Source organism: Rhagoletis pomonella, unplaced genomic scaffold, assembly GCF_013731165.1.
Source record: "Rhagoletis pomonella isolate Grant_MI unplaced genomic scaffold, Rhpom_1.0 Rhpom_scaffold_00003, whole genome shotgun sequence".
NCBI lineage: Eukaryota > Metazoa > Arthropoda > Insecta > Diptera > Tephritidae > Rhagoletis > Rhagoletis pomonella.
Genome location: NW_023458557.1, coordinates 75,051,516 through 75,063,158, shown reverse-complemented (window position 1 = coordinate 75,063,158; position 11,643 = coordinate 75,051,516). Strand labels below are relative to the sequence as shown.

Sequence of the window (11,643 nt, the reverse complement as noted above, 5' to 3'; positions counted from 1 at the left end):
AGAAAGAGAAAGAGAAAGAGAAAGAGAAAGAGAAAGAGAAAGAGAAAGAGAAAGAGAAAGAGAAAGAGAAAGAGAAAGAGAAAGAAAAAGAGAAAGAGAAAGAGAAAGGCAGGGTGTGTGGATAATGTGTGAGAAAGAAATATAGAGACAGGGAACTATAGCAGAACGACCGAGATACGCTTTTTAAGAGCTTAATGTCAATGCGTTCTAACATATGTACTAGAAATCTTAGCAGACAAATCCTTGAAAATAGTCATATTAAGTTTTGAAATAGAAGAAAAGATCTTCACGTAGGTGGGTGCATTTTAGGGATAATTCAGATAAAAAATACTCAGAAGTATTTGCTCACTCATTCACACTCGCACTCACTTATTCCTTTATACCAGTGATGCTCAAAACAGCGTCCGTGGGTCAAAGGTCTCCATAATTCGGCGATCGAGAAAGATATTAGTTTGGCGCTACGCCTTTCACAACTTCGACCGAGACAGCTGAATCTAATGTTTTGCTAGTTGCTATGCGTTTAATTATTTTCACTTTTAGATTGTTAATGCTGAGAAAGGAAACACTTTCTCTTACAATACGTCTGTAGCCTCGTTAGTAAACTGCGGCTTTTGACATTGTTGCTCTATCGGTTATGCTATTATAGCAAAAGTACCTCACACTTGATTTCTTTTGGCATTAATTTATTCCATTTAATTTTACATAATTTCTGTTCAATTCATTTCTTTTCTTTTTATTTAATTTTACTTTGCTTCTTTCTGTTTTATTTCATTTCTTATCAATGTATTATACTTCCTTTAATTCATTTTTTGATTTGATTTCATGTAATTTAAAGAAAAAACAAATAATTTCGTTTCCCTAAACTTTCCTAAATTTCAATCCAATTTACTCGATTTAATTCCACATCATTGATTTTTACTTAATTTCATTTCTTTTCATTTCAGTTCATTTTGTTTCATTTCATTTCATTTTACTTTTCTTCGCTTCGTTTTATTTCATTCCTTTTCATATCATTGCATTTTGCTTCCCTTCATTAATTTATTTGAATTTCACTTTGCTCGATTTCATTTCACTTAATTTTTTTTCACCTAATACTTTTAACTTTACTCAATTTCATTTCACTTTACTCGATTATATTCCACTTACTCGATTTCATTACACTTCATTTCTATTTACTAACTTGCATTTTACTTTACTTAGTTTCCTCTTCCATTATTTAAATTTACTTAAGTTTAATACATTTCATTTCATTTAAATTTACTTTCCTTCGCTTCGTTTTATTTCATTCCATTTCATATCATTGCATTTTGCTTCCCTTCATTAATTTCTCTTAGTTTCACTTTGCTCGATTTCATTTCACTCAGTTTTATTTCACTTTACTCGATTTGATTTCACTTTACTCGATTTCATTTTACTTCGTTTCTATTTATTCATTTTACTTCATTTCGTCTTCATTCATTTCAATTTTCTTCATTTTACTTAATTTCATTTGTTTTCATGTCATTTTATATCATTTACTTTCAATTGACTTTATTTTACCTGACATTATTTCATTTCTCTTGATTTTATTTCGTTTCACTTAATTTAGTTTCATTTCATGATGTTTTTTCCGATTTCATTCATTTCTTTGCATTTCGTTTCACATCATTCTATTTGATTGTATTTAATTTCATTCCCATATCACAGTTACTCTGATGCACTCTATTTTCACTCAAAACTTCTTCCTCTGCACTTTTTTGTAACAAATCAATATTTTTTTCTTTTACATGTCAACCGCCAACGCAGGAGTGGAACGATATGAATCTCCGTTGGAATACATCCGATTATGGCGGTGTTAAAGATTTACGTATACCGCCGCATCGGATATGGAAGCCGGATGTGCTGATGTACAACAGCGCCGATGAGGGCTTCGATGGCACATATCAAACGAATGTGGTGGTGCGCAATAACGGTTCGTGTTTGTATGTGCCACCCGGCATATTCAAGTCCACTTGCAAAATCGACATAACGTGGTTTCCGTTCGATGATCAACGTTGCGAAATGAAGTTCGGCAGTTGGACATACGATGGATTTCAGGTTTGAATAAGTTGTCAACAATTAAACTCAATGACAAAACGAAAACGCACACACACACACAAATAAATATGTACATTTAACCGACACAGCATCATAGATTAATATATGTATACAAGCACGCATACATACAAATTATAATGTTAAATGAAGTGCATAAACGGATTCCGAGAATGGCGCAGGAAGAGCCAACGAAAACTTACACGGCACCGCATATTGCCGCTGGTCATCGACATTGTTGTTGTTATGCCGGTGGATGCAACGAAACGCATAAAATGTGTGGTGAAATGAAGTTGTAAATACTTAATGCAACGCCAGGAAGTATGCCACATTTACGTTTTCAAGTGATTTTCGCGGACGATTTCCCATATCTACGTCTTTAATTAGTTCATAAAATTTTTACGTTTCTTAGTTTTGGTTTCTGCTTAGAGTTTGCATAGAAAAATTTTCAAACTAACAAATAGTGTATAAAATTTATTAATCATACTTTGCACTTTCAACAGCTGGACTTGCAATTACAAGATGAAACTGGCGGTGATATCAGCAGTTACGTGCTCAACGGCGAGTGGGAACTATTGGGTGAGTAACGAGCGCCATACTAGAGCATCTCTGTAGTAGTTGTTGTTGTGCTTGTGTGTAACTATACATGTATATATAAATGTATATGTATGTAGGTGTCTCACAAGCATCACAAATTCAAATGTTGTTGCTATAAATGTTGCCTCACAACGAGGGCGTAAAAAAATGTATTTTCATATGTGTACACACGCACACACTGCCATTCAATCGGAAATAGGATAATTTCGAATTCGAAAAAATAGTTTACATTTTTTAAATTCTTAGAAAATACATAAGGCGCTTCAAGCTTTCGCGCTTTCTCTAAACAAATACTTGTTCGTACATCTGCTCAACTAAATATCTATCTCGTTATATATTTTTAACAAATAAACAAATTCATGCTAATACTATTACTTAATTAATCCTCTTCGCATTTTTGCTTCCTTTACCAAATTCGGAAATTGGGTCTTGAAAAACGCAAAATCGATATCTCATGCCCTTTTGCTACAGCTTTGTTTTAAAGTTCAAACTCTTTCCCTGATTCATAACTCTCTTTTCAACCATTGCAACAATGGCATATTTTCAAAAAAAAAAAAAAAACAGCTCATTTACAGTCCCGAAACTCTGAAAATTCGAATGCTTGAAAATCCAAAAAATACTTAAACATACAAGTAAATACTCGAAACATTCCCGTCTAGAATATTTTTCACCATAACTGAAATAGAAAAATATTTTTTTCACGTCAAGAAATCAGTACTGCTAATTAAATTTGGTTTTAAAAGTGGTTATGGGTAGTTTTTCAATTTTCCCGAAAAGTCGCGAATGATTCCACAAAATTTATAAAAAGCAAAATATTCCCGAAAAGTTTAAAACCACTTTTCGAAATTTTATCAATCTTACAGAAAGATATCGAAAAATCCGCAACAAAAAACTAAAAATGCAGAAAAGTTGCGACAAAAGCTCCAAAAAGTCCGAGAAAAACCGAAGAATCACCGAAAGTCTCGAAGAATCTCCGAAAATTTTGTGATTTCCGAAAAAGCCAGAGAATCGCAAAAAAATCTCGAATTATACCGCAAAATAAAAACAAAAATAAACTAAAATGTGATAATATTTTTTCATATCAAGAAATCAGTACCGCTAATTAAATATTGTTTAAAAAATCGTTAAGGGTAGTATTCAAACTTCCCGAAAAGTCACGAAGGATTCCGCAAAATTTATAAAAAAGCAAAATATTCCTGAAAAGTTTAAAACCACTTTCCAGAACTAAAAATGCAGAAAAGTCGCGGCAAAAGCTCCAAAAGCTCCGAGAAAAATAGAAGAATCACCGAAAGTCTCGAATAATCTCAGAAAATGTTTATGTTTCGGATAGCCTGAAAAAGGCTGCGGAAAAGAGAATTCAAAAAGTTCAAGCCGTGTCGAAATGATCTCAAACATTTAGGGAGGGAGTCCCAAAGAAGTACAAAAAGGTTGTAAAAGTTCCGATAAAAACCCGAATAACCCCGAAAAAGCTGCGGGAAAATTCCAAATCATTCGGAAAAAATCAGGAAGTGCCAGAAAAGTTTCGAAAATTTCGAAAGAATCGCAAAAAAGATCCGAAATGTCGTGAAACCAAATTGAAAAATTCCGAAAAAGTTAGGGAAAAGCCTACAAAAAAGATTAAGCAGTATCGAAATAATTTAGGAAGAATTCCAAAACATTTCAGGAAAATAACCCCGAAAAAGCTACGGAAAATGCCAAGTCAAGCCGGAAAAAAAATCAGGAAGTGCCAGAAAAATTTCGAGAAAATCGTGAACTGCCTAAAAAATGTCGCTTAAAAGCACAACAAGTAGTCCCTGAAATAACTTACAGCTGGCAAAGATCTAAAAGTTTAGCTTAAATTTCCCGCAAAAATATGAGAGAGTCCCAAAAAGTTCCGAAATATCTCCAAAAATTCCGGAAATGCCTAGAGTTTGAGAAACCCGGAAATTATACCGAAAAGTTGAAAAGTTTTCAGATCGCAGGTGGTGGGTAGGCAGCGATCAACATATGTCAGACTTAATACACTCATAGATGCAATAATATTTTGCAAGATCGATATCATAAAATAAGTATTAAAAGGGGTTACGGAGCGGGGACGTTGAGTGAGCCCAGTAATCCGTTCTAAAACACTGAAGAAAATAGTCCTGAGTTTACTGCATTTCCGAATTTAGTTTGTTCGCCCAGGCACTATTTACTAGCATGGGCTAGCTGACTAACTGAGAAGAAAACCCTTAGACTGGGTTTCTCCAACTTAGTCATACGCATCATCTAGGCCAAAAATTAGCCTGCGTTTTAATCAGCTTATTCTTGACTAAGTCCAAAAATTGGCTAAACTAAGTTAAGTTCAGTTGGAGAAATCAGCCCTGAGTCTATTACAGCTTGTTGTTCTGCTAAGACTCCATCAGTTCATTTTGAGAACAACGCGTAGCTTTTCAATGAATTTCGGTATATCAGAGGCGTTGAGGGTTTTCCTTGTGGGACTTTCTGCCTGCTTCCATAAGCTGTCCAACAGAGATCCCTTTCCATATTGATTCGGATGGGCCACCACTTTAGCCGTTCTGGTCTTGTCAATTTCGGCAAAGTAAGACTAAATTTGTTTTCATCCAAAGTAGTTGCAGAACGCTGAAGATGGGAGAGAGAGAGAGAGAACCTTGTGCTATTTAACGATATAAGATAAATAGTGTATCCGCCACCTTATCATGTTAGGTCTTTCAGTGATCAAAAGTAAAACTGAATGGTCGAGTAAGTTAGAGCCGTAGCGAATCTGCCATTTCGGAAAGGTAACTGGCAAGCATTCGTTAGCCTACAACATATCCAATAGGTATTGACACGCGTTTGACCCTCAATTGCGGAAGGATACACTGGACGGTCAGGTATGTGGGTAGCAGCACTTTTTAAAACAGATGTTGGGTCTGAGACATATTCGAAGGAATAAATAAGAAAATCTTGTTTGTAGGACCGTCAGTTTTTCTCATTCGTGCCTTCAGCGAATTCTACTGGAAAGATCACGGGTCGCTGAAGTACCAATACGTAGCACTTCTGTAAATAGGCCTAAATGTGTGCTGCCAAGCTCTGAGATAATCAAACTGAAAGATGTGGATCAAAGTCGATTTCACACTAGTGATTAATCTGAGTTTTGGATTTTATTAGCTCATTTTCAACACACTAAAATAGGCAGGTGTATACAGTACATTTCAAACATTCCAATCAATTCATAGATCGGCTGAAAATAAGGTAAAGAAGGGCTGAAGGGCTCCACCTATGTTCTCGATGCTGGCGCAGTTCAAATTTTATTTATGTGAAATAGAGCAACGTTCACCAGGGCGTATGTGTAACTTCCAAGAGAGCTAGTGAAATTGCATATCAGCAACAATTATTGCTTTTTTAGAGCAGAAACATCACATGAAAGCGCCAAAAATTTCAGCTTCACAAAACTTGAAGTACTCGTAAAACCGAGTTGGTCTCCAGTACCTTACTTGCTTCTTCTCAGCCACAAAGTTGAGCTCATGTAAACATTTCAATATGCTGAAGCAAATGCGCTATATTTTTAAGCACCAGTAAAACCGCTGCCACACTTGATTTATGCGCCCATTTTTCAATTGCTATTTTGGATACAACTGTGCTTTCATAGCCGCAACTGTGAGGCGAATAGACTACTATGCTTCATCCGCAAAGTATGCTTTTAATCCAAGAAATAGGCAAACGTTGAATTTAGTGCCGGCTAGTATTTAAGAGGCAAACGGAAGCATATCATCATACGAATGTAAGCAAATAAGTAAATGTATGTATGTAGTGGCGGTTCCAAAATTTTGCCAACCAACCAAAGAAACCACCTGACATGGCCGCAATGCAACAGCAGAGTCAATAGTCGCCGCGTCGCTATTCTAAGAATTTATAGCGCATTCGATTTGCGAATTTTATTGCCATTTATATAGTTTAATGTTCGACGTTTGCGGAATTTTTTGCCACTTTAATTGAATTTATGTGCGGTGGCGTGCTTTTGTTGCGACAGCACAAACAAATAAGTGAAGCGAGTGGAAAAGTTTTATGCTGAAAAATTTCAAATGCATACCCATGTACATTAGGGTGGCTCACAAAAAAAAAAGTTGCAATTTTTCCATCGCAATTATAAAACATATTACATATATTTAGCGACTTCCGCCAATATATTTCGGCATAATATTAAGATTTATGCGAGCCTGATTTAAAATATCTCCTTTATAAAATTTTTTACAATTTGTATGCAAACCCTTTCAACCTAAACTCTTTTAACTGAGATAATTTTTTTTTGAAACAAAATATTTTTAAAAAGTTACTTTATTATTAAAATGACTATAGTTTAAGAGGTATTTTCAAATCGGTGCAGCTCACTTAAAGCCCAATATTTTTCCAAAATATTTAAAATTTTTTTTGGCGGAATACTTAAAATATAGAAAATTCTATAATTAAGATGGAAAAACAGTATCGATGTTTTAATTTTTTTGTATGGACCGTGGTGCATCCTAATGTACATATGTACATACTTGGCGGATTTAATTTTGTTCCAAGTGATGCTCCAAAAAAAAAAATATAATTCAAATTTTAATAACCACAATTATTAGCGCTGATTTCTTGACAACTTACCTCTCTCCCCACATACATAAAATATGTATGCTTGAAGCCCAATTAAACTTTTCTTATAAAAACAAGCACAATTCAGCTACAAATATGTCATTTCATACAATTAGAATCAACTGCTCCCTCAACAAACAATACTAACAACAGCCAATACCTGCACAGCAGGCAAGCGTCCACTCCTCTAACTTTTTCTGATATATCACTACATGCTACTCTAACAAATTCATCGTCGCCAACCAAACTAGCAACTAACTAGCAACACTAGGCTCAAAAGTAAACTATTTTTCATGCTTTTTACCTCAAAGAGATATATATGTGTAAAACAAAACTCACCCACTTCACCCACTCACCAATCAAACGAAGAAGTAAATAAAAATAAAAATTAAAATATTTAAAAGGGCGCTTTAACTACTCAAGTCCGAAATAGCCGCGTAAATGTTTCGCTTTGTAAAACTTCGATTTTGGCAATAAATATTTGTATTGCAACGAAAATAGGCAGCTGTGTATTCTATGCCAATGCAATGAGAACAATAGAAAAAGAAATGCGTAGAAATACAAATTTGTACTATTCACTTTGGCAAAGAATACGCATTTGCGCATTTTCCTTTGTTTTTTTTTTTAATGAAAAAATCGAAAATCTAACTAATTTAATTCGAGGTAAGCTTTTTTCTATCACCATTTCACAACATCTCTATGTTTTATTTTTATGTATGTAAATATGTTTAATAAAAATATAATTGATTAATGCATTTTTTATGCAACATTGAGGCATGCGCGCGCATACAAACATACATATAAAAATGAAGTAAAAAAACTTTAAAAAATTGCTTTTTGTTATTTAAAAAATTAAATATCTAGTTATGAATAATTTCTGGAAATATGCTTTGATTATTTTATCACTATAAAAAGTCGTTTGAAATGTTTTGCAAATACAAATACACAAATATTAAAAGTATACATATGTAATATAAATACTTAGTTTAAGTTATTTATTACACTTCGCAAAATGAATTTATCAAATCTGTGTATTAAAGGAAAAGTGATTAAGTCAATCTAAGTTGATTTTATTTTTTTATTGAACATATGAAAGTACTAATTTCTAATATAATATACAATATTAGGGTTCATTATACATATTATGATAACGTACCTAGCAACTCAATAGCTAACAAACATTTTGTTTTAAGAATTATATTAAATTTGAAAAAAAAACGCCGAAGCAATAAACTCAATTTTTGTTTGGTACAGGCACGGTAATCATTATGAGTAAAATAATTTAAATCAGCATTTAATCATTATTTTATGATTTTTATTTCTTTTACTTTAAAATAGTAATTATTATTAATTTTTATTTTTTCGATCACAAATAACGATTATTTTATGATTTTCATTTTTCGCTCAGAGATAATCATTATTTTTGAGTTTTAATTTCCCACTTAAAAGTAATGATTACACCGTGCGACAGTAAATTTTACACGCAAAAAAATTAATATATTCACGAAACTTAGAGAAATTGCAGTAAAACTGCGTACTTAGTTTTCCCTCTGACGTCAGATTTTTTTTAAGGACTTTGAAATTTAAAAAATATAATTATCTCAAAAAATTACTTAAAAGATTCAGTACAATGTAGGATAAAAATATGGGTATCATATAAAAGAAAAAATTCTGTAAAATTATAACGGAATAAATTTTTTGGTGCGTAACGATTAATGGGTACGGAAAACGAAGGAAATTCCTTTACAAATTTTGTTGTTGTTGTTGTAACAGCATACAGATTCCGCAAAGTTTTTGGGGATTGTTGCTGGAGTGACAGTCCTTGGCCAGATATATGCCTGGGTCGTTTCGGTTACGTAGACCCGACTGTCCTTAAATATCCTTGAAAATTTGCAATACTTTTTTATTTTCTAAATATGGTTTGAAGACTAATATACGCACGACCTCATCATCGATTTTAGTCCTGCAAACTTTATTAACTTGAAAAGATACATTTTATCAAAAGCGCATTTCCATACCTATTCGTCCTTGTAAATCAAAAGCTTTATTGTTTACAGAATTTACAGAATTTTCTCTCTCATTTGATATTCTACATTGCACTGTTTTTTTTTTAAATATTTTTTTTTAATTAATCATATTTTTAAAATTTCAATAATAATTATTATCTTTGATCGAAAAAAATAAAAATCAAGTAATAATAATTTCCTTTGAGCGAAAATATTAAACTATAATATTAATAATTATTTTTAATCTTTATTAATTAAGCTCGAAAAATAAAAATCACTCCTACTGGAACGAACACAAATACGTGACTAAAGTTAAAATTATTTTACTACGATTACAACCTGTTGATTTTTTGGTTAAAATTAAAAAAATTATGATTATTTTCCATCCATGGTTTTGTATCAATCAAGTAAATCTCGAGATATTGTGCGATTTAGTCGCGCCACAGACGCTAATTCAGACAGTTTCGCCGCTTCGATATTAACGTGGCACTTTAGTCTATTAGCATGTCTCAAAGCCCAGTACGCGCTATAGTTTAGAATTCCTTATACACCGTGGGGGCATTAACAGCACAGCACTCCTTAATATTTTGTTTTGGAATCGCTGGATTGTGTTTATATTATGTTTGCTGGTGCAACCCAAATTTGTGTTGGTTATGAGAGATTTCTCTTGACGTAAAATCAAAATGGGTAGTTTTCGTCACATTTCACTCAAGGTGTAATTTTTTTTATCCAGATGGGAAAACTATTTACTGCGCACTGTAATGTGCTAATAGAATTTACTGCAGTGTCTCCACCAGTGCCAATAATGGCAGTGCCAGCTGCGAACGTAGCGATCATACAGTTGTCCATATATGGAACATTGTTGGTGTATAGGAGATAAAATAACGGTCCAAGTATGATGCCTTGAGGACCGCAAAAACACCAATAATTCTCAGGTCAGAGAACCCCGTGGAATAATTTCCGATTAACTATTCCTTTAATAGAGCCTGGAAGAGCTGTAATACTTTTAACTAGAGAAACCTGTTTCGATGCTGACTGCATTATCTTTAGTAGCATTTACGTATTTCTGAGTTATTTGATTCAAATGCATCATGAAGTTTATTTTTCTTGAAGTTCTGTATTATTTTTTCCTTTTTCGAAAAATTTAATTCACTTCTCCAAAAATTGTTTACAAAGTTTATGCAATGGTTTTAACGACTGAAGTTTCATTGCGCAACGTATCTGCTACATAGGTACATATGTATGTATGATCATAAATAATTCACACATTTATATACATACATATGTACTTTTAAACTAAAAGTTTAGTCTCAACTAAAAAGAACCTAGAACGCAGAACAAAGCAAAACTACCTTGAATAATTGGAATTCATTGGATACGTCCAAACATATCTTTGCGTGCATATGGCAGCATTGCGATTGAATTGCCTAACTTACTGGCGTTTTGGCATGCGTGCATTATACTCAGTTATAAATATTTTTGTAGGTAGCCAGTCATGTGAGTCGAAAATTGCTCAAAACTGCATTTCAACTACACACAATAAACATCTGTTCCTCCTGCTGCTGCTCATGCTGGCTGATAGGCATACTAAAGTTGCATAGCAAAACTTTACTTAGAATAAAGTTTGATTTCGCATCCGATATTTCATGCAGAGAAAAATTAGTTCCTTGAAATACAAATTAGAATATTAAAAACATAAAGTGAATTTGTTTTGAAAAAAACTAAAAATAACTATAAATTTGGTATAACTTGCACTTAGTATTTCTGGGACATTGATACTACATAAATTTGTAAAGTAAATATAGGTTTTAGCATACTTAGGCATACATAAACTAACATTTTATTTATAAAAACATGTTCATGTGTATAGAAACGCCGTTGGCACCCTTTCGTACTCACATGTGTAGAAAATCTCCTCTCACCTTATCTCACATTCCTGAAGAAAGTTTTACCTCTACTGTGCTTTATATTTGTGCTCAGATATCTCAGCGTAATATATATGTATATGTATATGAAAGCAAAAGAGAATTTTTCGCTATGCCACTTTTTTGAAATTAAAATAGATTTTAAAGAGTGTTGCCACTTATTTAAATAACTCAAATTCAAGGGCACATAACAAAATTCCTTTTTAAGTGTTGCCACACGTTTTGCAAGATTAAAAGGGACTAGATATGTATGTATCTAGGTTAATAAAAGCAACAAATGTAGCTACCGGTTGCATCTAAAAAATATTTTCAAAGACAATTGCCACATACCTATACAGTTATGTACCTATTTTTGCGTAAGGTTGGCACATATACACACATATGTGTATGAAACCTGAACTAAACTGAATTGAATTGAATTGAATTGAATTGAATTGAATTGAATTGAATTG

At 33.0% G+C, this 11,643-nt stretch overlaps 1 protein-coding gene across 1 annotated transcript in view; it reads left to right on the top strand.

Moving 5' to 3' along the window:
* LOC118735527 overlaps positions 1-11,643 on the top strand; it is a gene marked incomplete in the record, with an annotated part of 363,818 nt that overhangs the window by 268,158 nt on the left and 84,017 nt on the right. Inside the window, 2 exon segments of the mRNA XM_036465328.1 lie at positions 1,786-2,076; positions 2,577-2,652. Of these exon segments, the coding sequence (XP_036321221.1) occupies positions 1,786-2,076; positions 2,577-2,652 (367 nt within the window).